This window comes from Rhea pennata, chromosome 6 (assembly GCF_028389875.1).
Source record: "Rhea pennata isolate bPtePen1 chromosome 6, bPtePen1.pri, whole genome shotgun sequence".
NCBI classification, from domain to species: domain Eukaryota; kingdom Metazoa; phylum Chordata; class Aves; order Rheiformes; family Rheidae; genus Rhea; species Rhea pennata.
Genome location: NC_084668.1, coordinates 33444465 through 33469159, shown reverse-complemented (window position 1 = coordinate 33469159; position 24695 = coordinate 33444465). Strand labels below are relative to the sequence as shown.

The following is a 24695-nucleotide window of genomic DNA, read 5'->3' as shown; positions in this document are numbered from 1 at the left end:
ACGAGCCCTTCCTGATGGCTGGTGGGAGCAATCGGAGCCTTCAGGCGCAGGGGCTGGGGTCTCGGGTTGTACCCCTTCGTGCCACAGCCAAGCCGCTTGTACTGGGAGCCCCTCATTTCCATACCGAGTCAATGACTACGCTGAAAAGTAATTGCTGGCATGCTTTCACATATGTTTCTGCTCTCCATTTTGGAAATTAGACCATAAATTTCACCAAGCTGAGATGGGGGGAGAGAAAGCTGTCTTAGAGTCAACTCCAGTAGCCTTCAGGTTCCTTTTTGTCAACCCAAACCCATGATTTTTTCTGGAAGTCCTATTTTTCTTCTTAAAAAAAGAAGTAATGTGTCGCTTAAAAGGGCCAGAAAATTAAGAATTTGGGGAATCTTTGGACTGATACTTTTTTATTGCCTTTGAAGAATTTTTCATCGACTTCAAGGGAATGTTACAGTATGGATATGCTGCACTGATCTTGGAAAGGTTCAAGTACCAGCCATGAGTTCAGGCTTCTGTGCTGTCCTCCCTTAGTTAACGCCCCTCCGCCTGTGAGCCTGGAAGGCTGTCCAAAACGTCCCCAGCTTCTCTGAGGTGTGGTGAACCGAGGAGTAAGCCAGGCAGGAGCATGTGCGTCTGCCTTCGAGCAGAAAGAGGCAGGAGGATGCCCAGGGCTGTCCAGGGTTGGGCGCCCTTCAGACCTTTCGCGGGGAGGCTTGTTTCACCGGCCGCCTCCTCTCGCAGACCGCTTCCCTCCCGCTGCTGCCCGCGCGCCCCGCCGCGGCTCCGTCCCGCTTCCAGCTCCCCTGGTAACCGCTGATGCTCGCACAAGCGTACACGGGAATCTGTGGTGCTGTGGGTTACAGGCTGAGAACCAGGAGCTGTACGCTGCCTGCCTTCAGCGGCCACCGGCCGTCTGTGGGGCTGCTTTTGGGGCTTACGGCATGGACACGGCCGAAGCAGAGCGCTCGTGTGTGTGCTTTTATGCACGTGTTTAGTAGCAGATAGATTAAATCAGATACAGGTACGCTGTTTGCTAGTCTGTTGGTTTTGTTAGGGTGTTTGGTAAGTAAGATCAATAAATATTGAAAGTGTTTGCATTTGGTCATGAGTCAACTGTCCTGCTGGGATTTTAGTAAGGCTTGTTGGGAGACTCTCTGGTACGGAAGAAAATAAGCTAAGACTAAGTATTTAAGGGTTTTGACTGTATGGTTGTTTTCTAAGTTACATTTCCTTACAAGAAAGGAGCAAGGCTTGACTGCAGTTGTAACACAGCTTGCCTTGGTCGTGACTGTAAAGGAGCTGTGCCAACTGTTCGTGTCACGAGGTGGCACCGGTCCCCCTGCCCGGCGGCCGAGCGCTGGCGCTCTGCTCACGGCGCGCTGGGCGAGCTTCCCGGGCCGAGGGGCCTCCGAGCCGGCTGCCGGCGTTTGGGAAGGGGCAGATGTAGGGTGGTGCTCAGAGCAGCTGGCGAACGCTCTGGCGGTCGCTGCGGGCCCTGAGCCTGCGCTCGTGAGGTGCCTTTAACTGCTGTGCCACTGTGGAACTGTCGTGTGCTTGCACTCGGGCACGAGTTCGCCCCTGTTGTTTGGTGTGAGCCTCTCAGTGCCGTTGGCACTGGTCTTTCGGAAGTGCCCTCGGCTGTACTGGTTACTTCCTGGCATGATGGCGTTTCTGAAAACTGGATGAGTACAGTGTTCGTTCGTTGTTGCAGTGTGAGACCTGTGATATTTTTAATGAGACGTGAACAGGTTAAATTCCTAAAAGTAGATTGTAAGGCTTTATAATTTGCTGCAGTTTTGCAGCAAATGCAATGCTGCAAATCTGCATTTGCAAAAAGTCTCAGAAATGACTGTCCAAACCAAAATGAACGGACTATAACATCAAAATATAGTGAAACATTTTTCTTTATAAACCTCCTGCACTGTTTAAATGTCGAAACTAAATTTACCAACCTTGGCAGATTTATTGGAGATGAGCAGGACTGCCAAGTGTTCCCAGCTTCAAGCAGAGAAAGAGAGAGAGAGAGATTTTACAGCTCCTAAAATATTTGCAGCAAGCACCTGGTGGTAACTGCAGTTTCTTCTCCCCGGTGCACCTACTTTCCTATCCAGTGTCGCCATGCTCAGATGGTTATTACAGTACCAGAATAGAATGGTCACAAAATAGACCCCAGCCCCCAGGAGACAAACACTTTCCTACAAAACAACCCCTCTGGGAAAGCCCATGAGATTCTGATGTCAGTCCTCAGTATTGCAACCCAGCTGGTTACACCAAGCAAATTTAAAAAACCAACAACACATGACTTGTGGTTTTTTTTTTTTTTTAATTTTTTGAACCAGGGCTTGCTGTCAGAGATCCTGCGCAAGGAAGAAGACCCTAGGACAGCTTCCCAATCCCTCCTGGTAAACTTAAGGGCAATGCAGAATTTCCTCAACCTGCCTGACTCAGAGCGGGATCGTATATATCAGGACGAGAGAGAGAGAAGTATGAACCCCAATGTGAGCATGGTGTCTTCAGCAGCTAGCAGCCCGAGCTCCTCCAGAACCCCCCAGGTAAGATGCAATCCCTCTTTACCTGTTGTCGTGGCATCCTGTGGATTGGTCTGGGAAAGGGTTCCTCTTGGCACTTCCCTCTCTGTTGCTCTCCTTGCCCTGAGGTGTTGTGGAAAATCTTCTGTAAGGTTTTGGAGTGGCTTTTAAGAGGTGTTTTGGGGGTTTCAACAAGACATCGTGATGACTCTACCTTTAATCAATACCATAAATGCAAAAAAGAATGTTTGTGACAGTATGTGAAAAATGCATGTGGGCTGCACACACAGGTTGTTGATACGTGCCTGTTATATGGCTGTTACAAATGTATCGTGGAAAGACCATTTCCATAACTTTTTGTCTTAAACACTGTGTGTCCGTTACATTCCATAAAACACTGAGAAAATTTCTGGGCAGATGAAGGTGTTCATACATATTGCAGTAAAAAACATATGGTGAACAGGAGTCCAAAGTGAATTAGAAATCAGGGTGCTCTGTTATGTGCCTAGGAAATCACAGTCCTTGATTTAAAGGTTTACATTAATAATTATTTGAAGTACTGAAAGTAGAGGTGGGCAGGGTGTTGAGAAGGAAGATGATGGTTTACAGTTCCAAACCGGCTGTCATCTCATTGACTTAATTGCACATGTTTATTAACGTGCTGCTGCCACCCACGTCCCTGGATAGGTTCTTCCTTTGCACCAAGAGAGAACATCCACGTGCTGCACTGAAAAAAAGAGAAGGTGCTTGCACAGAGATTATGGTCAACTCTTGTCATGACATTTCCCTAACTCGAGTTCGAAATTTCTAACTGCCCAGACCCAAGAGCTCAGTTCTGGCACTTTGTTTGGTACTGAGGTACAGGCCCTTGGTATAGGCCTGTATAGTCCTCCTGCTTTGGTGCCTTCACAGTCTTGTAGTCTGTCTGCAAAGCCCCTGAGCGCTAGCTCGGGCTGTGCCTATGTTAGCTGTGTTTATAATAGTATTACTGAGCACTACTCATGTTGAATTCTGTAGCCACAGCTATAAAAACAAGTAAGCATCTTACGGTGCGGGGATAGTTTTATATGTAAAGTGATTATCCTTAAGGAAGGTATGTTGGTTTTGTAGAAACTTTTGAGCTTGCTTAGTTTAATGCTGGCGTTTGTGCATGCTTCACGACTATGCATAATGTAAAGAATTGTTTTCACTGAAAGCAGTTTTCTAGCATATCTTGCCAACCCAAAATTGACACTGAGTTATTATTACATATGAAACTCACTGTTGTGTAGCTCTTAGCTTTTTCAGTTACCTTTCCATAGAAATATAAATATTATAAAGAGAACTATTTTAAGTAGTGTAAGCATGTTTTTTTCATTTATATTAATTCATGAAAGGATATCTTATTCATACTGATATTTAGTATGATATATTTCACAACTAGGATTAAATAACAGAAGGGAATGGAGGAGTTAGATGCAGCGCAGTGAGAGTAAGGTCTGATCTGTTGCTCCATCTCTTTCCTCTGTCCAAATAAAACATTTTCCACATATCTTAGCCTGCAGCTTAAAAAAAAATGGAAATTTGGCCTTCCTTTTTTAGACCTAAGTACTGCTAGAAAACCATACTCTAAAAGTGTAAATTCTTGCCTTATTTTGGCTTGAGGAATTTGGTAGGGTATCGGGAGATCTTTAGAGAGCAAAAACTTCTCACAACCCTTTGTGCACCTGGGGCTCGCCTTGTGCCCGCTGCATAACGTTCCCCAGGGTGCGGAGGGCCAGCACCGGACACCTCTGCAAACGGGGCTGCTTCCCAGCTCGGAGGCTGGCAGCACAGCTCCTTTGCTTCCCCGTATGCCTGGTATTAGTTGCGATAAGACAAATACCGTCTTCGTGTTAGTGCGGTGATTCCCAGAAGCATTGCCTCCCGGCGCAGGGAGGTTAAACAGCAGGGAGCGAGGTGCTTTGGAGGTAGCGGTGGTAGCTGAAAGGAGGAACTGTACTGTCCTTTCAAGAATTATGTTACAGTGTTGGAGAAGTTGATTTAACGGCATTTTCAAACATGGTTTCCATAGATACCGATCTCTGGAGGCAATACTTCCGGGAATGATTTTTTAGTGAGCTGGATAAAATGAGAGAGCCTTGGCATATACCGCTGTAAGTGCTGGTGCTGGGGCAGCCGTGAAGGTGGGCAGGAGGAGTAACCCTTGCTCCATAACTCAGCCAGCCCTGAAACCCCCTTGTGGGGTGTTTCCTAAGTACAGTCAGACATGGTTCAGGACCTGTGTGAAGATGAGAGTGGCAGATTAATCTAGCAAAAGGATTTGAGTGCTTTGGGGGAAAAATTCTCAGCTTTTAAAGGTTATTGTGTACATGTACCCTGTTCTTCTCTCCCCTCCCTGGAAAGCCGGCAGCAACTTGTAGGATTTCAGAGCTCTTCCACTAGGATTACAAACACAATCTTTTTTTCCCTACTGTTTGCAATAAGACATTTCAATAACAGCAAACTTCTTGTTACTATCTTGAAGACTTTCTTTGCCATGTTGATCTCACTCCTCTCCGACACTAGGCAGCCCTCCCATTGGGCCTCGGGGCTGGCAGGGTCCTACCCACGGCCCCACCACAGGCTTGGTCGGTAGGAGGGCTCCATCACCCCTTTCAAGCACTATGGTGCCACAGGAGAATTGAGCTTCATTCTCAGTGGACCCTGACAGGCTCTCATAGTCCTCCTCCTCCCCACGGTCTCCACGTTACCTGCTTCTGCTTGCCCACAGTTCCCCTAACTCTCCTTGGCTGTGCAGCCTGGATTTGGGAGCCCAGCAGCTTTGCCAGTCCCTCCATCAGGCGGTCCTCACTCGTGTGCTCAGGCTTGTGGATGGTGGCCAGTTGGAATTCCGGGTGGCCCAGGAAGCTCTGGTCCACCCCATTGCTGGGGTGGATGCTGTTGTTAGCAGAAGCAGGAGGATCTTCGGCACTTCGGAGGAGGCTTCTGCGGTGACAGCCATGCTACCTGGGGCCTGGCAGGGAGGGAGCCAGCGGTGGCTGCTGTTGAGGACCAGGGTGCCCACAGCTGCTGTATGGCTGCGTGGGTTGTGTGTGGCCAGTCTGGGCATCTGCCCACATTAACCATCTAGCTGGGGCTTCAGAAAGGGGAGAGGACGCAGGGTGCTTCGAGCTTGATCTGGAAGCCTGAGGAGCAACGGTCGGTCTGGATCAGTGTCCTCGCGGGATGTTGGCTCGGTTTTTCCTGTGGGCTTTGGTACAACAGGGAAAGTACGAAGAGGAAGATTTGGGAGGATAGCAGAGGATAAGGGGAAGTTCAGAAGGTTTGCTTTTGCCTAGTTAACCTTCCCACGATCAAGAGGCATTTGGGCACGTCTGCCCTGTTAAAAATTAACCTTAGATGTACTAGATCAGCTGTAAACTCTGGTACAAAAACTGAGGCTAACTGAAAAGGTTTATAATTGGGCCGAATATCTGAATGTCACCAGGGTTTATGGGAGATTTGGATCTGTCTGGTCGTGCGAGCTTTGCCACTTAGGATGTTTTGTTCCCCAAGATCTCTATGCCTCAAGAGAAAACAGGCATTTTATATCTCTCCACCCACACATTTTCCCCTGAAGGTGTTGGGATTCAAGGGGGAGCAGTTTTAGATTTCAAGCTCGGCCTGGATCAGCCCCCCTATCTCTCCTCTTTGGCCTCGGGAAAGCAAATGAGACGTGCCGTCCCGAGGGGCTGTGGTTGCGGAGGGGCTTAGCGAGCCACCTCCGCCCGGCACCGAGGGGCTTTGCAGTAAAAATCCTGGAGCAGCCTGCTGCGTTGCAGCGCTGCAAGCCTTGCAGGGTAGTCCAGCCTGGGGAAAGTGCTGGCCACGTCCATCGTTGTCCTTCATTTGTCACAGAAGCGGATGGGAAATCATTCAATTAAAAGGAGTGCAGTGGAATACACAAAATCTCAGTATGAGTCTAAGAGAATGAGGGCAGCACATCAAAGGCGTGCCAAAGCCCGGCTTTATGAAATGACTTTTTTTTTTTTTTTTCATTTTCACTGATTTCCTAGGTGAAATTAGGTGACTGTCTGGCTAGCATAATGATGATAAGGCTGGGAAACCATACATACTCAAATGACATACGTATAGTTTTAATAAAGGATGAGGGAGACTTGAGGGAGTGCATTAAATTGAGTAATAATTTATTATTCAGAGACCTCTACCCATTTACTCATTTTTTCTGGGAGAATTGGCTCTTCCTCGGAGGCGCAGGCCGCTTTCAGCGCGGGGGGAAGGCGGCAGAGGCCAGCACGCGTGCCGTAGCAGGTAGCTGGCAGGGCAAACTTCAGCAGCCGCGTGCCTGGCTACCTATGCAGGGCTTGAGCTGTTCAATAAACATGCTGGGAGAGGGAGAGGGGGAGCGTTGACAGGGCCTCGCATGTCCTATAGGAATGCACTGCAATTATTTCCAATCACAATTAACCTGATTAGAATAATGGACAGGAAGTGTCCCTCTGTAGCTAATGCAGTTTGGCATCAGCTGACTGAAACCCTTTGATAATTTCTGCACAGATGGCTGGGCTGAAAGCAGCACTTTTTTAATTATTATTTTCATGGTCTCTTGGTAGGCCAAAACCTCGACACCAACAACAGACCTCCCCATTAAGGCGGACGGCGCCAACGTCAACATCACAGCTGCCATTTATGACGAGATCCAACAGGAGATGAAAAGGGCCAAGGTATCTCAAGCTCTGTTTGCCAAAGTGGCTGCCAATAAAAGTCAGGTGAGTGGTACAGGGGATTTTGTGGTTGCGGGGCATTTTTGTTTTTTTTTTTTTTTCCGTTTTGTTTTTAAAGCAAACTCTGGGGCTGGAATTAGACCCATCTCCTCCTCCCACCAATAAAAATACATCTGTTCCTACAATAATAATAATCTTCATCTCTGGGGAACCTGTCATGTTTTTGGCTTTTGCCTCCTTAAATGGTTTCCTTTTCCCGTTTAAAATAGGAGGCAATAGGACCATTTCACAGCCAGTTTTCTCCCCCTTTTGTACAAATGGGCCTATGTCTTTTCACACTTTGCTACATAGCTCACACCTCTGTTAATGGGACAGGAACCTTCCAAAATGATGGTAGGCAAAGAAATTGTTTTCTTACGTGAGTAACTGAGAGAAGGCAATGGGAAACCACATCCTAGGTAGTGTTAGGAAGGTGTTTCCTTTTTTTTCTTTTTTTTTTTCCCCCTTTTCTTTTTTTCTTTTTTTGCACGTGGTATATGCCGCATACATTATGGCCGTGTAAATAATTTACGGTCAGTTTAAAGGAAAAAAAAAAAGAGCATTGCAGTGAGTTCTTTTGGATTTAGTTTTCACCTTTGGTGTAAAAAATACATGCAGGCAAACCTAAGCCAGGGTGAAATTCTTGCAGAGAATCCATTAATTTAAAAATTTCATCCAACTCTTTAAAAAAATATAATGTACCAGAACGGATTTTGTGGAAAGGACAGACAGAATTTTTTGTAGGAAGGGCAGCAAATGGATTGGAGACTGTTGGAAGGAATTGTTTACTCTATGAAAAGAGCTGTGTCTGATCCTGGATGAAAATTACTCAGTTGTGCTAGGAGGTGGCATCAATATGCATGCACAAATGTGTTTGTGAGGAGAGACAGGCATATAGAAGTATCTAGATGCATACACATATTTTTATTTTCCTTCATGCAGGGAAACAATACTATAGTCATTTAAATAGATGTAAAATAAGAAGTTGAAAGGCATATAACAAAGCATCAAAGGCTATCCGTGCACATAGGAGAGCCTTGTCCTTGTTACAGGTGTTTGTGCCCTGGCACGTGGAGGTCTGACTTATTTTTCCTTCCCTGTTTGATCATTATTTTTCTTTGCCTTTTGCTTTCTCATGTCAGAGTACAGGGGCTACAGTCCACAACCGCTTTACCCCCCAACAAAATCCCAGACACAGTATGAAATACATAAAAGGAAAATACCATGGAACCCTCTTAAACTGTTAAATGCATAAAAATCTCATGTACCACATGGCAAAATGTAATGAGAACTGGAGCTGTTAAACGAATAAAGCTGTTAAAAGCATAATGCCACTTGGCACAACTACTGTGCATTTAACGGTTTTCCACTGTGTAATAAATGACATATGTGGTAAACGTGCAGTAAATATAAAAACTGCACAATTGATTTTGCAAACGTGCCCCTTATTCTTGACTCCGTGCAGATATCAAAGTTCCACCCAGGATCCAGACTGGACAGCTTTTAATAAGGAGTGTTTAGCAGAGACTGAATGCCAGCCTCTCTGAGGTTTGGCTTAAAATTGCTGCAAGCTTCCTGTCATTATACCCAGAGGCTTCTTTAAATAGAGAGGGACTGAACCACCCAACAATAATTTGGGTAGCTTACCAGCTTCAGTCTGTGCCAGCCGGAGTGCACTTCTCCGGCGGCACTGCACACCAGCACCAAAACAAAAATGTCGTCCGTAGTCTTTCACATAGAAAAAGACAGAACAGGGCAGACTTTGAAAGCTGGGTGCAAAAGGTTCAGAGCAGATCCACAAATGTTATTGATTAAAGCAAAGTTCTGTACATAAAGATCTTAGTTCTTCAGCAGCAGTGAAAAAAGAAGAGTTTCTGAGGCTGATGTTTCTTTGTTTCACAGCCCTGCCAAGGCAATAGGCTCCCTGGAATGACCCAGCATTCACCATGCTGAGATGTCATAGCTCTCTGCTGGAGCACGGATGTGGTTCACGGGGGCATAGGAAGGCAGGGACAGAGAGGCCGTAGTCACGGCCTGCAGCAGCCCTCCTCCTTCTCCCTGACCTGATGCCCCTCTACGTGTCCACCCCTGCCTTGCCGGGAGCACCCGTGAGAGCCACGGCCAGGCGGAGTGCCTAAAGCGTGGACACAGCTCATGTCTAGGGGGGAGACCCTTCTTTTCATGGTGTGGCGGCATGTCCCACCTAGCACCGTAGGTCTAGTCCACTTAAAAACTAGCGGGGCTCCCACAGTGCTTTGTGCAGACCAGTTGTGCCTGTCCCGAGCACTCCCTGTGAAGATGCTGCTGATCTCAGCAGTCAAGTTACGTGCTGGGGAGCTCTCTCAAACTCTGCCCTCAAACTCTTGTCGAAGAGAGAGAGTTTGAGAAGTGGGGAAGAGAGCTAGTCGGAGGGTTTGTTTGGACTCTGCGCCAAGGTTCGTTCACTTGCTGTTCTCCACAGGCCTGGTTTGCAGTGCGTTGGCTTCCTCTGTTATTCCCTCACCCCAGACTACTGAGAGGCTTCCAGTTTGCTAACAAGGCATGTGTTATGTTGGGCACTGCTGTTCTGTCTGCGAGAGCTTCACAGTTTCAGCAGCCAGTGAATCTCCGACAGGGCTGTTTTGACATTTTATACACAGGGCTGTGTGTCACGTACCCGAGAAAGCATCCAGAGCCAATGGAGGCCTCATTTCTTTTTCCGTCTTTGTACGGAAGGAATGGTACCCACTGAAAGCAGCTATTGCGAGTGGCATCATCTACTGATGGAGTTAATGGACCTCTAATTTACCGAGTAGCCATCTTTATTCTTAAGTCAAGGCATGTTCTCAGTTCAGCATCTAAAAGGTAGGGCCGCTGTTGGAAACTGAGGATATAAATCGCAGAGCTCACGAGTCAGGATAAATGTGAGAAACAGGGCCTCACGAAGGTACCAAGGTAGTATGGTGAGACTCCTTTAAGGATATCAACCTTCATAAAAGTCTCAAGTCATTAATTTTAGACATTGACTTATTCACCACTTATTTTCATTAATGATTATTTAATCCTTTGCAACTTAAATGCAAGTATTTTCAGTTTTATTTGTGAAGTGCTTTGCATCGCTTTGTTTTGTGGAAGGCAGCAGAACCTGAGGGTCCTCAGCACCCTCCAAGCTCAGCCTCCAGACTGGGAGCTCTTGTCTTCCTTTAGCTGCCAGCTGTTAGCGATGTACCACTGGATACCGTGCTGCTTGTTTGGGAATGCCTCCTGATCATGCCCTTTGTGCCTTAAATGGCAAAATCCAGGGCCTGACTTATCACCTCGTGGTGTTTCTGAGCGTGCTGGGAATGCTGGATTTTGGCCCCCAGTCTCTGCTTCCGGCTGTCTTGGATGAATTTAACTCACAAGGAAATGGGTTCCCGGCATGCGAGGTTCGGCTGCCGTGTGCGTCCCCAGAGCTGGGCAGTGCGGACAGAGAGTTTTACCTTGGGTTGCTGCAGGTCTGGACTGTCTGCCAGAAAAACTGGCTTCTGCGTCGAGTCCTGCAACAGCGCTATGGCACAGTGTTAGGAAACCACTTCTCTGTGTGCCTGTGCCAGTGCTGCTGTTACACTGTGCAGCAGCCAGTGCTGTTACACTCTGACCTCCCCAGCGAGAGCCTAGGGAAGGCTCTGCTGTGCTCAGCAGACAGTTTTTCTTAGTCTGTGTGAAATGAGTTTAGGAATATAATTCTGTTCATAATAAACAGTTAGTCACTATCAAAATAAATAGCGGGTGAAGCTGACTGGAGCCCTTGTCGACAGTCTGAGGAGGGCAACGATTGCGTGGACGTGGGAGACCAAACTTCCCACCGTTCTCCCAGGGCAAGCGTCTCTCCTTAATGGGAACGGGGCGGCATGGCGAAGCAGCACACGTGCTGCTGGGGGTCTGCCCCAGGCCAAGGCGGATGGATGGCTTTGACCTCCAACGTGACCAGTTCAGTGAAAACAAAAAATGAACCCTTTAAACTGAAACTCTTCCTCAAGGGACTGGAATTTGTTCCAGTTACACCGCAGTAAAGCAAGAGAGGCCCCACAGAGTAACATTTGAGAAAACATTAAGCTGCAAAGCACAGTTTCTGGTTCATATCTTTGCCCTGTTTAAAAATAAACAAATACAAAATAAACTTGACTGGGGGGAGCACAAAAGCCTTTCAGGTAATGAGATTAGAGAAACGCTAGACCGTGGTGGAAATCATTACAGCTGTGTGGCAGTTCCTCACCTTCCCTGTGACTTCTCCTTTCTGTACTGAGACCCCACCACATTGCCGGGATCCTCTGGGACCCTGTTCTCCAGGCCGGGGGTGGGTGGGAGCCCGCAGTCAGACTGCCCTCAGCCCCTGCAGGTGCCCTGCCGCGAGCACCCAGGCCGTGCAAGAGCGATGAGCTCTGCAACACCTTCCTTCGTCCTTCCCTCGCTTTCCAGTTGATACTCGCTTATTTGACATGGTAGGATGTCTCATTGCCCCCATTCTAATTTATAATAGAGATTTTCTGTGCCCTTAAAATAATTAGCTTCCAGTGAAGATGAACAGCAGCTGGAAAGACACATCTGGCCCCGAAGGTGCAGAGCGTATGCATGCAGCACCTTTCCTGCTGCTGTAGCATCTCAGGGCCTGTACAGTGCTTGTGAGTCTCTACAGCTGGCATGTATCTGCTGTACTGATATTTTGATTTCTCATTACATGTACTGGACATACAGAAGGGCATTTCTTTCCTTGACTAAAGTTAAAATTTGTTAGAAGTACCTTCAGGTGTTAGCTGCTTTTCAGACCTCTACAAACACTCATGACTCACCCGCTGTCCACGGCAGCGGCTGCAGCGATGCATCGGTCTCTCCCGGCACCTCAGCACGATGGGCAGAGTTGCGGAGCTGGGGCTTCGCCCAGGGACCGTTTGGCTGAGCTGGGAGGGGACAGCAGGCAGCTTGCAGTGACCTCGGGCTCGTGTGTCCCTCTTGGCCTCATGTGCTCCTAGTTTGATCTCAGCACCCTGGAAATTGTTTGGTGCCCAGGGTCTTTGTCTCTGAAGGCAAGAGGTGTAAGCAATCGTGTGTGTTCCCATGAATCAAAGGTTTGCCAGGACTCGTATACTTCATTTATTTATTGTACTTTTTCTTATTTCGTAAAGCTAGTCAGAAACTGGCCCTGATGAAAGTGCTCTGCGCTTTGCCTTAAGTTTTCGGAGGTGGAAAAATACTAAGCATGTCAGAAAATTGAGGCTTTTGAATGATTAACCTTGAACCATAACAAAACGCTCCATGTAAAGCTTCTCAGGTTCAGTCCCCCTCCCCCGGCCCTCATCAAGGATTCATTGAAGCCATGACAGAACTCTCCATTACAGTTAGTCTTTTATCCATTTCAGCTTTCTTGATTAGGTTATCTTGAATCATTAGGGGGTTTATTTATTTTAATAGACACTTATTGGATTCATGGGAAGAGAGTTTGGCGACTGAGGAACAAGAGCTGAATATTATCTGGCTCATTTCGCACTGCAGAGAGTCCTGAGCTGAGCAGAGGGGAGAGTGGCTGGGAAAGTTTGTTCAGAGGACTTCTGTGGTCCCACCTAGACAGACAGCTTTCTCTGGACAGCACTCTCAGTTCTTTCCCAGTCTTTCAAGACTTGTGTTGATCATTACTGCTTTTTTTTTCTCTCTCTTTTGTCACATATGTTGACATTTTCTGCACTGATGATGTGGGTGAGGAAATGGCCTTTTACATTTATTTTTGAGATTTATTCCTGAATCACTCATACTAAAAACTCTTCATTTGCCTACTCAGACTTTCACTGGAGACCCTAGGAAATGTCAGCACAGGAAACTAACTATTATTAATATTATTAATTTCAGTGTGAATGCAGGGAAGCGCAAGGTCAGTTTGATTATGGTTTCACCCACACTGGAAGTGTCTCGCAGTCCAGTGCAAGTAGATGGGTTGGTAGGACCACGTTATTGTGGGCATCCAACTGCCTCTTTCTGTGATGGCTTTCAGCAGGGACACAGCTCAAAGTGCAGGCACAGGTTTATAGGCCAGCGTAACTTAGCCTGGACTCTTCCCACGTGCTTTCTTACCGTTTAATCAGAAATATGGCCCTTAGTTGACTACAAGGGGAGCACTGTCTGCAGGAAGACAGTTTGGAGGTCAAGATACTGCACTTCTAACACTTCTTCTAGCACTGGAAAACCTGAGCTTACTGTAGCCTGATATCTCAGGCTACCAGAGCAGCCTCCCTTGGTCTAGGGTAAGTCTTGCAAAAGTTAAAGGGTCAAGCTGCTAAAAAGAGCTTTATCCCTCATCCCATGACCTTTTTGCTTTTGCAAGTGCTTCCCTAGCTAAGTGCCCCTCCAGGGGGGCTGGGGGCACCAAGGCTCGTGCTTTACTGTAGTAAGCACGTTGTTTCTTTAACGGCATAAAAGCACAGTGGGAATGGCTGGCTTCCTGCAGATTTTTGTTGTTGTTTGCTTAGCTATGTGGAAATGTATTTGATTAGGAGACAGAGAGGTTAAAAATAGGACATTAATATGATATTATTTGTTTTATCAAATAAAATGCTTAGAAAATGTTTATCTTGTCTCATGAGAGCAACAAAAATAGAGGCCAGCGCTTCTCTGTAGCTCTCTCTAATGAGCTGAAATGGGCTGTGTTCTCGAAGCCAGTACAAGTTTTGGGGTGAAGCGAAGGAAGTTCTGAGCAGAGTTCCTTGAAACCACAAGCAGTGGGTGTGCCTGACTGGAGAGCCAAAAGCATCCTTTAATTGCGCTGTTTTTCCTCCTCGTGTTTTTAATGGAAGACATTTGCGTCGGAGAGCCGTAGAGGCCAGCACTCGGGCCCGAGGCGACACTGAGGCGCCCCAAGCGCTCCTGCTGCCTGTGGCCGGCGCGGGGCCGTCTGTGCTCGAGGGCGAGGCTCGCGGCACGCGGGGCGGCAGGCTCAGGAGCACGGCGTGCCGCGGGTCTTGGGACGGATCGGTTACTGGCTCGATTTTTACAACGTGTTCAGAGGGCTTGGGGTTACTTGTAATGAGATGAGCTCAGATGTTGCGGATGAGTGAGGGAAAAGGTGATGGGATAGCATCTCCTTCTTTGCTTTTCCTTCTTCATGCCAGTAAATGTAACTATGGCTGAAAATTCACTGTGAATTGCTGTAGCTCCAAGAATTTCTTTATTTTAGCATTTCTTAAATGAAATAATTCTCCTGGAAAGCTCTGTGTAACATACACAGACCCAAAGAAATAAATAAAAGAAAATAAAAAAATCTACAACCAAAAAAACCCCAAGTTGAGATTTTTAACAGAAAAAAGGAGATTTGTGTATTAATAATTCATGAGTTCTCATTGAACATGCACGAAGAAACGGTGCTATTCAATAGAGAATACTGTCATCTGTCACTGTTTTATTTGACATTTACACTTTTTTTTTTTTTTTGCTTGGTACTGCAAAACTTTCTTGGATGGCGTACTGAGATTATTTAAATAAATAATTAAAAAAATCCACTCAGACTTTTCATCTGTACATGGGGAAGGCAGTTACTTGCAATCATAAAGAATGTGCGAGTAAGCTGCAGCGCTGTGTTTTCTCACGTATTAGCCAAAGCCATCACCTAAGAAGCAGCCCCATAGATGGCCAGATACGGTCTTGAATGGATGGGTCAGAGAATGAATTCTTGAGTAAATAAAAGGGAAGGGGAGGAAAAGAGCAGTGAAAGGACAGATTTGATGCAGATAAGCATGCACATGCACACAGTGGGCACGTGTGTGTGGGGGGGGGGGTGAGTGAATGATAGCTCTTGTGAAGAAAGCTGCCACAAATACACTGCCATTGCTGATGCAAAAATAAATATTTATAAATGGCATTGGGGGAGATCCAGTCACGTAAAACGTGAGCGAACACAGGGCATTTAGCACAGTGACAATTCAGAGGTAGGCGCACCTTGCAGTTTCTTGCTAATATTAGGCTCATGAAAATCTTTATGCTCTGTAGGTTAGTTATTATTTATAAAAATCACAGAACCAGCTGATACATTCATAAGCTAATTATTGTAGCAGCTGGGTACACATGGTGCAATATGTCTGAGGCTGTGAAGTATCACAGATTTCTTGGGGCCTGCTGTGGTGGGGGTGTGCTGTTGAAGGCTAGATCCCTTAATCTGATCAGCCAAGCAAATACTTTATGGGGAAACTGGATTAATATCTCTCTAAATACCATGGATGTGCTTCACCTTCAGAACCAGGCTCCTTTAAACGTGCCATTAGCTTCTCTCCTTTGGGGAATCGAGAAGTTCTCAGGTGTCCTCAGGATGACGGGGTCTTTGCCTGGTGCCTCCCTTCGCCAGGAATTAATTTGGTTTGCTCGTGTCTGCACACATGGTCACACTGCAGTCTAATCTTTTCCCTAATAGCTCCAAGGTCAGGACCTCGCATGTTGCCAGGCAAATTGAGCGCTATCCTTCTTAAAGACTAATGGCAGAGAGTGCGTACTCCGTAATGAGGCCTGTAGTGTTGCTCTAAGTGATTGTAATGAGTGCTGATTACAACGGTACAGATAAATCAAAATGCAGCAGGCAGCGCGGGCTCCCTAGCGCGGGCCCCGGCGGTGGGGACGGCAGCGCCGAGCCCCGGCGGCCCCGCTGCTGCGGGGCGCTGCGCGGCTCCGCAGCCCTCGGGAGGGCGCCGCGGGTCGCCGTCCCGCGCGGGCGCCCAGCGCCGGCGGATGCCCCCTCTGGGTTTATTTTCTGTGAAACGACTGGTCTTCGGGCTGCCGCGTCCTGCGGGAGCCGCTCAGCCTACCTGCCTGAAACGTCTGGAAGGGTTCAGTTGGAGACTTGTTCAGATCAGTGAAAAGCAGGCAGAAACGGGAGCTTGCTTTTTCCACAGATGGTTTATTTTCCATTTCAAAAATTGTTTCCTTTGTATGGAGGAGCCCCTGAGAAAACACTGTGGGGCCGGGAGATTTTTTTCTGTCTTTTCTCTAAAAGAGACAAAGTTTTCTGAGATTTCTGGGGAGTGGGAAAGAAGAGAGGAGAACTGAGGGCAAGGGATGTGGTCAAACCAAATTACAATTCAGACATCACCAGGCTGAGAGATTACCCAAATACCCATCAAAATACTTCGAAAATACAATATAGATTTTTTTTCCCCAAGTAAATGATTAGGTATCTTGTTTTCATCCTTGCTCCCCCCGCAACCCTGCTAGTTTATTGCAAGAAAAGATCAGGTCTGCACAAATGTGGCCTCTCACTTGTAAAAACAAGGCAGTGTTGTGTTACAGATTAGTTTATAAATCCCTAGTGGCTTCACAGTTCAGTGCCTACAGCTGCTGCAGATGGGCCTGGGTTTTTGTCTCTTCGCTGTGCTGCAGCCGGCAGTCGAAGGAGAAAATGGAATGATCAGGTTATTAACATGTAGGCCGCGAGGAAGAGGCTGCACAATGAGAACAGCTGGTGTTGCTGTCTTGGCTGATGCAGCGGAGATAATCAAATCTTGCCTTTTTTCGGAGCGGGGGGGGGGTAAAGGCAGAAGTCACGGTGGAGAGTAAGACAAACAACAGCTTATGATATTATATACGGGGTTTAGAGCGCGTATTAGAAGTTGTCAGTAGCTTACAAGTTGTTATACCAAAAAAAAAGCAATCCCCCCAAACCAGTGTGGGCCTGTAATGAACCTGGCTGTTCAGCTTGCCCTAGCCGCTGCTTAGAAAAATACAGTTTTGGCTACTCCTTATGCTGTACATTTTTAACACTGATCGAGCTATCTTTTAGGTATTGTAAGGTGCCTGTCAAAATGGTGTCAAAATGCTGAGTTGTAGCTTGAAAATGATGGGTTATAAAGCTACTAGGTAAAATATTTTGACAGGAGTCAGTAAGCCGCGTTGACAGCATCCTCAGTATTATCTTCTCATGTTCTGTCATTTGCATCGCGTCTCCTCGCTCCCAGGCAGGAGAAGGGAACCGTGGTCCCCAGCGCCGAGCAGGGACTGCCCGCCTGGCACCACGACCCGGGCTTGCCTGCCCTCCCGCCTGGACGCAGCCTGCTGGGACCCAGGTCATGGACGCGCGAGCTCAACACGTGCAGCACCGTTTCTCACATCAACAGCGATTGCCGTTTTGCTCTTGGCTTGGCTTTGTGTTTTATAGCGGCTTCCTTTCCCCAAAGTGCTCGTGCTTCCTTCTCCGGTGATCTGAGCTCTCAGCCCGTATGGAGAGGCCCTGTGGGGACTGAATAAACTTGCAACTTTTTGATGGTATTTCAAACTAACTTCTAAAACAATACAGCAAGAATAAAGTCGACTATTACTTCAATCTGTGGTCGGGTTTAAAATTATCTCCACTTAATACCTGTCTTTCTCGATCTATAAAGTAACTCTGCAGGGCCCTGTTTGCTCCTTTCCTGTTCAATACTAGAGGATTCCTTTCCTCTAAGGTTGCATCTTCCCTGTTAAGTTGCCAGTTGACTATTTAAAGCTGTCAAGTTTTAGTGGGGTTCAGAATAAGGGTAGCAAGAGCAGATCAGATGGGAGTATTCAATAGTGTTTTCTTCCAAACATTTTCAGTAGTGGTTGAATTTCTGGTCCTGGGACTGTAACCCATAGCATGAGGGTTGTTAGCAAGTATCAGGGATTACATCTCTCTTTTTCTTGGTCATATGAAGAAATATGTGAAATGTGAAATCTAAAACGTGAAAAATGAAGATTCACTTTCAACTCTGGTTTTCTACAGAAAAAGTGCTTATAACTGAGCCGTCTGTATATGGTATGAAGAGGACAGTGGGCAAGATGCTGTGCTTCCTGGTTCCCGTCAAGCATTGTTGATGGTTTCTGTTTCTCTAACTTGCAGAAAATATAAATAGCTTCATGGATTTGTTGAGACAAAAGGGCAGTTGAGAATAGGAGGGGTTTCTGTGTGAAATCAAACAGCAAAACTTGCAGCACAGAGCTTTGCTTAAGTCTAGCTGGCCTTCCACTCACATTTGGTTCCTCAGTGCTCTGTGGATTAACTGTGCTGACCCTACTGTTGCAGGGCTGGCTGTGTGAGCTGCTCCGCTGGAAAGAAAACCCAAGTCCGGAAAACCGCACCCTTTGGGAGAACCTCTGCACCATTCGCCGCTTCCTGAACCTTCCCCAGCACGAGAGGGATGTGATCTATGAGGAGGAGTCCAGACATCACCACAGTGAGCGTATGCAGCATGTTGTCCAGCTTACTCCTGAGCCTGTGCAGGTCAGAGCGCTAACTCCCTTCTCAGTGAGTTTTTGTGTGGGAACAGCTGTCAGAGGTAGAAACAAGCAGCTGGTTCCAGCTTCCCTGTGTACAGGTCAAGACGCAGCGGTTTAAATGTGTCTCTATGGCTGCCTGTAAGCCAGTACTCTCAAGTGCTGAGCTCACTGTGTGTACATGGCAGCACGTGTGTGTGTGTGTGTGTGTGTGTGTGCATGTCTGTTTTGGTGGCTCAAAAAGGGGGGTGTAGTAATCTACACAGCTGGTAACAGAAGGGTCAGCTGTAGTGATATTACGGAGCTCCCCTACTGTCAGTAGTTGTGTTGTGGCTGAAATTTGATTTAACTGTCCAAAGTTGCCAACATTATAAGGGTGTAAATGCGTGTCTCAGCAACAGAGAGAGAAGTGTACATTTGGTTAGGAAAACAGAGCAGGAGTGGAAGGTTGGTCACTAGTTCTTTTTCACAGAATCTATGGACTCCTGATACTTGTTCTCAAAGAGCAGCCAGCAGGCAGTTATAGCCCATAGTTTATGTTTTCTTAGAAAAAGAAGAAAGGTAGGTGCTTCAGGAAAAGTAGGAGCATAGGAAGGCTAGTTAGTCTATGCATGGGTAACACAGGTGTTTTGAAGAGCGAAACATGGAAAAACATTTTTGATGTATTCACTGAAGCTTGACATACTTCTAAAGTGACCATGGTGAGTACTCTCCTGGGAACAAGCCTTCATTTCACAGCTTCCTCAAGTGATGTTTTGCTCCTCTGTAGAACTTTTGTGACAAGGATGAATTTTTGGTTTGTACACCTTTGTTTTGTCCTTGTCTCAGGTCTTAATGAGAATTAAATAGATACAAATGAGAATGAGAAATAAATAGATACTAATATGCATGGGGAAAACAAAGAGAAAACACTGCAAGACTTTCCATCTTTGCAATTTCAGATTTAGACATAAGAGAAGATCAGCCTTACATGTATCCCTAATAACTAGGGATACATGTCACGAAATGAAACATCTACTGATGGTCAAAAGAGGCTCAGAACTTGTCTGAAATGAGAGCTGGAGTGGGAAATTTAGAGACTCTTTCTTCACTCTTCATTTTTTTGAGCCCATAATTTAAAACAGTTTCCTGGCTCTGTGGTGGAAAGAAAGATCATGAAGTGTTATTTGTATTTTGATCACAGCCCAAAACACTAGTGCAGCTGTTGGTCTGAAGATCCTACATTAGATGTTGTTGTAAAAATTAACCAAATGAACAGTGCCGTTCTGACTGTGCAGGTCTTTGATGAAAGCTGTGGTGAAGTCAGCGAGTGAGACCAGCAGTAGAAGAAAGGAGTAGGCCGGTAGTGGGAGGAACAGTTCAAAGAAGCAGATAGTTGGGCTGCTCTAGATTCTGTGAAAGTTTTTTTATTTTTCCTTCATTTAGCTAGCAAGCATTCTTTGGCCATACGTCTTGAGAATGGGGCAGAAAGAAAGGAAGTCTTATGGAAAAATGCAGAGTTGGCATTTCATGCAGAAAAGCCGCTGTGGAAGGAAGCCTTTAGGAAAGGCTGATGATTGCACCTTGAAAGGTCTGCAGAAAAGTAGGGCTGATAAATGCCAACAGCAATGATGTAGGGAGGATGGTAATATGATAGTCCTTTAGCCTCAGGAGAACTTGAGGAACAGAGACTGAAAGATTGAGAGGGGAGATACGTTGTTCAAGCTAAAAAGCAGAGGCAACACCTTCCATAGCTGAATGTCTTTTTGGATTGTCACTGGTTCTTTGCATCATTTGGTCTTGTTGCGTGACTTGTTTCCACTAAGTTCATCCATGTTGTGTTCCTCTGTGATAATCCCATAGTTCCTTCTCCTACCTTTGCTCTCCGCATTGCTGTCTGAGCACAGCTTGCACTGTTTTGTGCACAGCTTTGCACTCCTGTATTCTTTGTCTCAGCTCTTGTTCTTCTGCTGCTGGTATTTCTGTCAATGATCTAGACACCTTTTTCCAAAGGAGAGTTCTTTGTCTCTTCCATTAATTCTGCCTCTCCTGAAACATCTTCGTCTTGCCCAGATTAATTATTGCCTGATTTGGTCTTTGTCTCTTCTGCTGCTGCTTTCCTCCTTGCGTTTTATCCTCAGTCTTTTCCTTGAAGAAAAAATGCATTTCCTGGGGTTCGGATCCTCAAAGCTGCAAAAGAGAAGTGGTGCTCTAAATAGTTAGAGTTGCAAGTTTGGGCTTCCATGCCCCTAGAAGTTCGTGATGTCTTGGAGGCAAGGAGCTACAGAAGGGTAAAGGACCAGGCTGACATGTGGGAAGACCACTAGGCTTGTGTAGGTTTAAATGCATTAACCCAGTTCTAGTGCCCACACCAAGTAGAAAGATCCTCTAAGGGACAATTTGAAGAAAATGTTTCCCTGAGCTCTTGTTGGTGACCTTGATGATTAGCCTACTTTCCAGAGTTTTCTGCACATCACTTCTCTGCATAGTGCAGGTTGTCTCCTCTGAGTGACATGTTACACTGCATTGCAATGTGATGCATTTGTATTTGTCAGCAGTTACAAAGCCGTGGATTAATTATTTATTACATTTCAAAATATGAAAAATGAAGAAAAATAAATGGAAGCAGCTGGCAACTACATAGAGCAACACTCAGGAGACAGCTGTGTACATTTGATACAGTAGGCTTGTGTTTTGGGGGTGCTGCATTTTAGAACTATGTTTGACCATCCAAAAACCCCCGTAGGTTTCTGAGTGGCACGTTACCAGTGCAAGGCCCAGAAGGCTTGGTGTCCACCTGCTCCGGACTGTCAACAGATACTCTGCACCAAGCAATTTTTGTGTAATATTTGGTCTCTGGGACTTGAATTGTTTTAAGTAGCAAGGTTTGTTTTTTGGCTTTGCTGCAAGGGTCACCATTAGGTAATTAGCTATGAAGAATCAATGACAGCAGTGAGAGGCATATAACTGAGGCCCTCACACTTTCAGTCACTGGAGATTTTGTGACACTGTACATAAGGGTTGGGGTCTTGGGCCCCGACTCCTGGCCAAAATCCAGGCCGAGTAATTACATTCTGCCTATCTAAAATTCCCTCTGTAGTGTCAAGTGGGAAAGCAACTCTCATTTCCTTCTCAAAGCTGTGGCGGGCACAGGATGTCTGCCATGGTGCCTGACTGCATTTTAGCAGGGGGTGGAAACATCCGAGAGCTACAGTCACTGACCTACTTCGCTTTGCAGCCTTTGCTAGTGAAAAATGCACTGTAAATCAAGTCCTTACCTTCAGCCTTGATGTCAAGATGATGGTCCTTTGAAGAAGACAGAAGTAGCAGTGCTGTAAATAACACATGCAGCACGGAAACACTGAAGCAGGCAGGAGTCCCTCATACCTCTGGTTTCTCTCTCCACTGCCCCCTTCTTTCTCTCTGCCCTGATAGATCTGATGTGTGTACAATAATTTGTATCTGATGTTTGAGATGCAGTGGGTGGTTCGAGCAGTAACCAAGCTGTATTGCACTCTGAATTTGAGCCTTGGTTTGGTGTCCTACTCCTCCAGCTGTTAGATGGGGAGAACTTGAACACAAGCTGCCCGGTGCTGCTGGACAGAGCTTCCCTGCACCCTCCATCAGGCTGAAAGACTTAGAGGCAAATCCTGCCTACCATTACAAGAGGCACAAGCAGGCAAAAGAGAATGAATATATAAATTTGAGCCTTTCCCCCAGGACAGCTTGTTGGAAATGGCAAAGATTTCATTGTGGTGGATTCTGTGTAGTACACCTGGTGCTAACGGGGTTTGTGCACATCTTCAGTGCAGGAGTCACCCCAAGGCTGGTTATGATTTCTGTGCTGTAATGGCAGGGTGTGTGCAGAGGGTCCTTATTACAGTGCTGTAGAAGATTAGTTGGAGTTTGGCTCTTGATATTTAAAGGGATTAATGTTATCTTCTGGAAGGTTCTTGTCCTCTGCTCTGTACCTTGCTGTTTAATTTTAGCTTCAATACTTTAAAAAGAAACATTCTCTTTTTTTTCTGTCTTCCATTAGATTTTCCCTGTCAACCATATATTAAGCCATTTAATTAAATATTTTCCTGTTTCTGAAATGAAAAATGCCTATAATGGAAGCTCAGTGCACAAGAAATTCTTCCCTGCACACTTGATTTATTTGTTACTGTGCTGAGGAGTCATAAAATCTGTGCCCTGTGGAGCTGTGTGACATGGCTGCGCTCTCTGGCAACACAGGGTGTGACCATATGGCCATGCTGGAGCACTGCTTCTCCTTTGCATACTGGTTGCAGCGTGTCCACCCTATACCTACACGATGCTGTGCGCACAGCCTCAGTTCACCACAGCAGCTCGCTGGGTTTTTAAGGGAGTTCAGGTGTGCACTAAGATGGCTCCTTCCCTTCCCGTTTGGTGCAGCGTGCTGGAATCACTAGGTCTGAGGAAAAGGCCTGTGACTTTGTCACAGAGCTTGCCAGATACTGTAAGGAGACCACCTCTGATTTGTGGACTGCCTGAGCCACAGGTGCGTGGAGGATGGGAGACTGTACTGGAAAGCATTATGTGTGTCCTCATCCTTCCCACCATTAGCCGTGGTCAGATGCAGGGCGCTGCATGGACCTCTGGCCTGGCCTGGCTCCTCTTCTGCAGATCTGCTGGACTAACTGCAAGCAAAAGGCATGTGGTTGCAGCCTCATGTGCTGTGCGTTTAGTTTCCTGCCCTTCAAAGATGAAGGTACCTGCCTTCCTTGCCATCGCTCGCTGCCTCCCACGGTTCCCGGCACCAGCCTTTCTGGAGTGTTAATGTTGAGAAGTGCCTACAGACGCTCCGCTCCCTTCACTACCCAGAGATTTGGTGGTTGTTACAGACATGCTGGGACACAATAAATCTAATTTCTCTCCCTTTTCCCACTGTTCCTCTGCTGTGTCCAAGGTGACCACTCCAGAGAATCACCATCTTGCCTGGCACTTCAATGTAGTGCTAATTCGTTGTTAATTGCTAGGGCAGAGAAACCTGGCTCAGTTGGGAGAAGGATGAATGAAGCGGTTGTCCCTGGAGCATTGGGGTGGATAAGCCAGCTCTCTAGAGCGATGAGACACCACGGCAGCAAAGTACCTACTGTTCAGAGAGCAAGGAAACTTTGCAGTTCACTTGCTTCATAAGCTGCCGGATAGATCTGCAGGAGCCTGTAGGTACAGACTGATACAAGAGCAGTCAAATGTTGACTTTAAAGGAACAGGTTTTTACATGCTTTCTAGTACACTTTCTTTTGCCACTTTTTTAAAAGGATATCCCTCCAGCCATTTTTTATCTCCAAAGCTTTGATTTAGACAAATGTGGCAAGTTATAATAATGTAGATCATAAATCAGGGAGGAACATTAGTAAATGGAAGAAAGCACAGCAGAAAGCTCTAGGAAAGCTCTTCTGTATTGTGTCTTCATTGCAAACATTGTGGTCTCTCTTTAAATGTGCGGAAAACAACATACCGCAGAAGTAAATGAAATACTAATTTTGTCATTTTGTGAGGAATGGAAGGGAACAAATGTTTTAGAAATGGCAATGAAATACAAAACAGTAGAACATGGAGCCCTAGTAAAAAGGGATCAAGGCAAGTGACAGTGGCAATCCAGTAAATCCAACGCTAATTTCATATTCTCTTTCTACAAGTAATGAAGAAGGGAAGGAACACCACAGTAATGCTTCCTAAGGAAATACCTGATTCTAAAAAATATCTTAGAGTTCATGGGTCATGCAATGTGTAGCATGCAGAGAGGAAACCCAGAGTGAGGCTTAAAGTTTCTGTTCTCAAAAAATAATATTAATTAATGATACTCAGGCAATCATAGATGCAGTGAAGCAATGTGTTATTCTGCAGGGGAGCAGAGCGTTCCTAATGATCTATGGGATAATCCACACAGTGAGTTTTCACTGCGCTCCTGCGGGTACAGCAGTGGATTTTGCATACTGTAGGTCAGGTGAGGGTTGTCTGGGAAACTCGGTCAAAGATTACTCTCCTGAACTGTGCCGGCACTCTGACTTGGTGCCCTGAGTCTGATTCCTGGTGGCTGCAAAGCCCTTGCTCCGGGCCTCGGCGCGGACGGGCTGCCGGGGCGCTGCCGGCTCGGCCCTGCCTGGGCCGTGGGGCAGGAGAGGGGCCCGGCGCCGCGGGGCCGCCCTCCGGGAGCACGAGCCGTGGCCGGGCGCTCCGGCTTTGCCCCGACGGCCGGCGGGAT

At 46.5% G+C, this 24695-nt stretch overlaps 1 protein-coding gene across 1 annotated transcript in view; it reads left to right on the top strand.

Moving 5' to 3' along the window:
* SATB2 (SATB homeobox 2) overlaps nt 1-24695 on the top strand; it is a 129209-nt gene that overhangs the window by 88773 nt on the left and 15741 nt on the right. The window contains exons 7-9 of the mRNA XM_062578852.1: nt 2334-2546; nt 7118-7273; nt 18294-18491. Of these exons, the coding sequence (XP_062434836.1) occupies nt 2334-2546; nt 7118-7273; nt 18294-18491 (567 nt within the window). The remainder of the gene's footprint in view (nt 1-2333; nt 2547-7117; nt 7274-18293; nt 18492-24695) is intronic.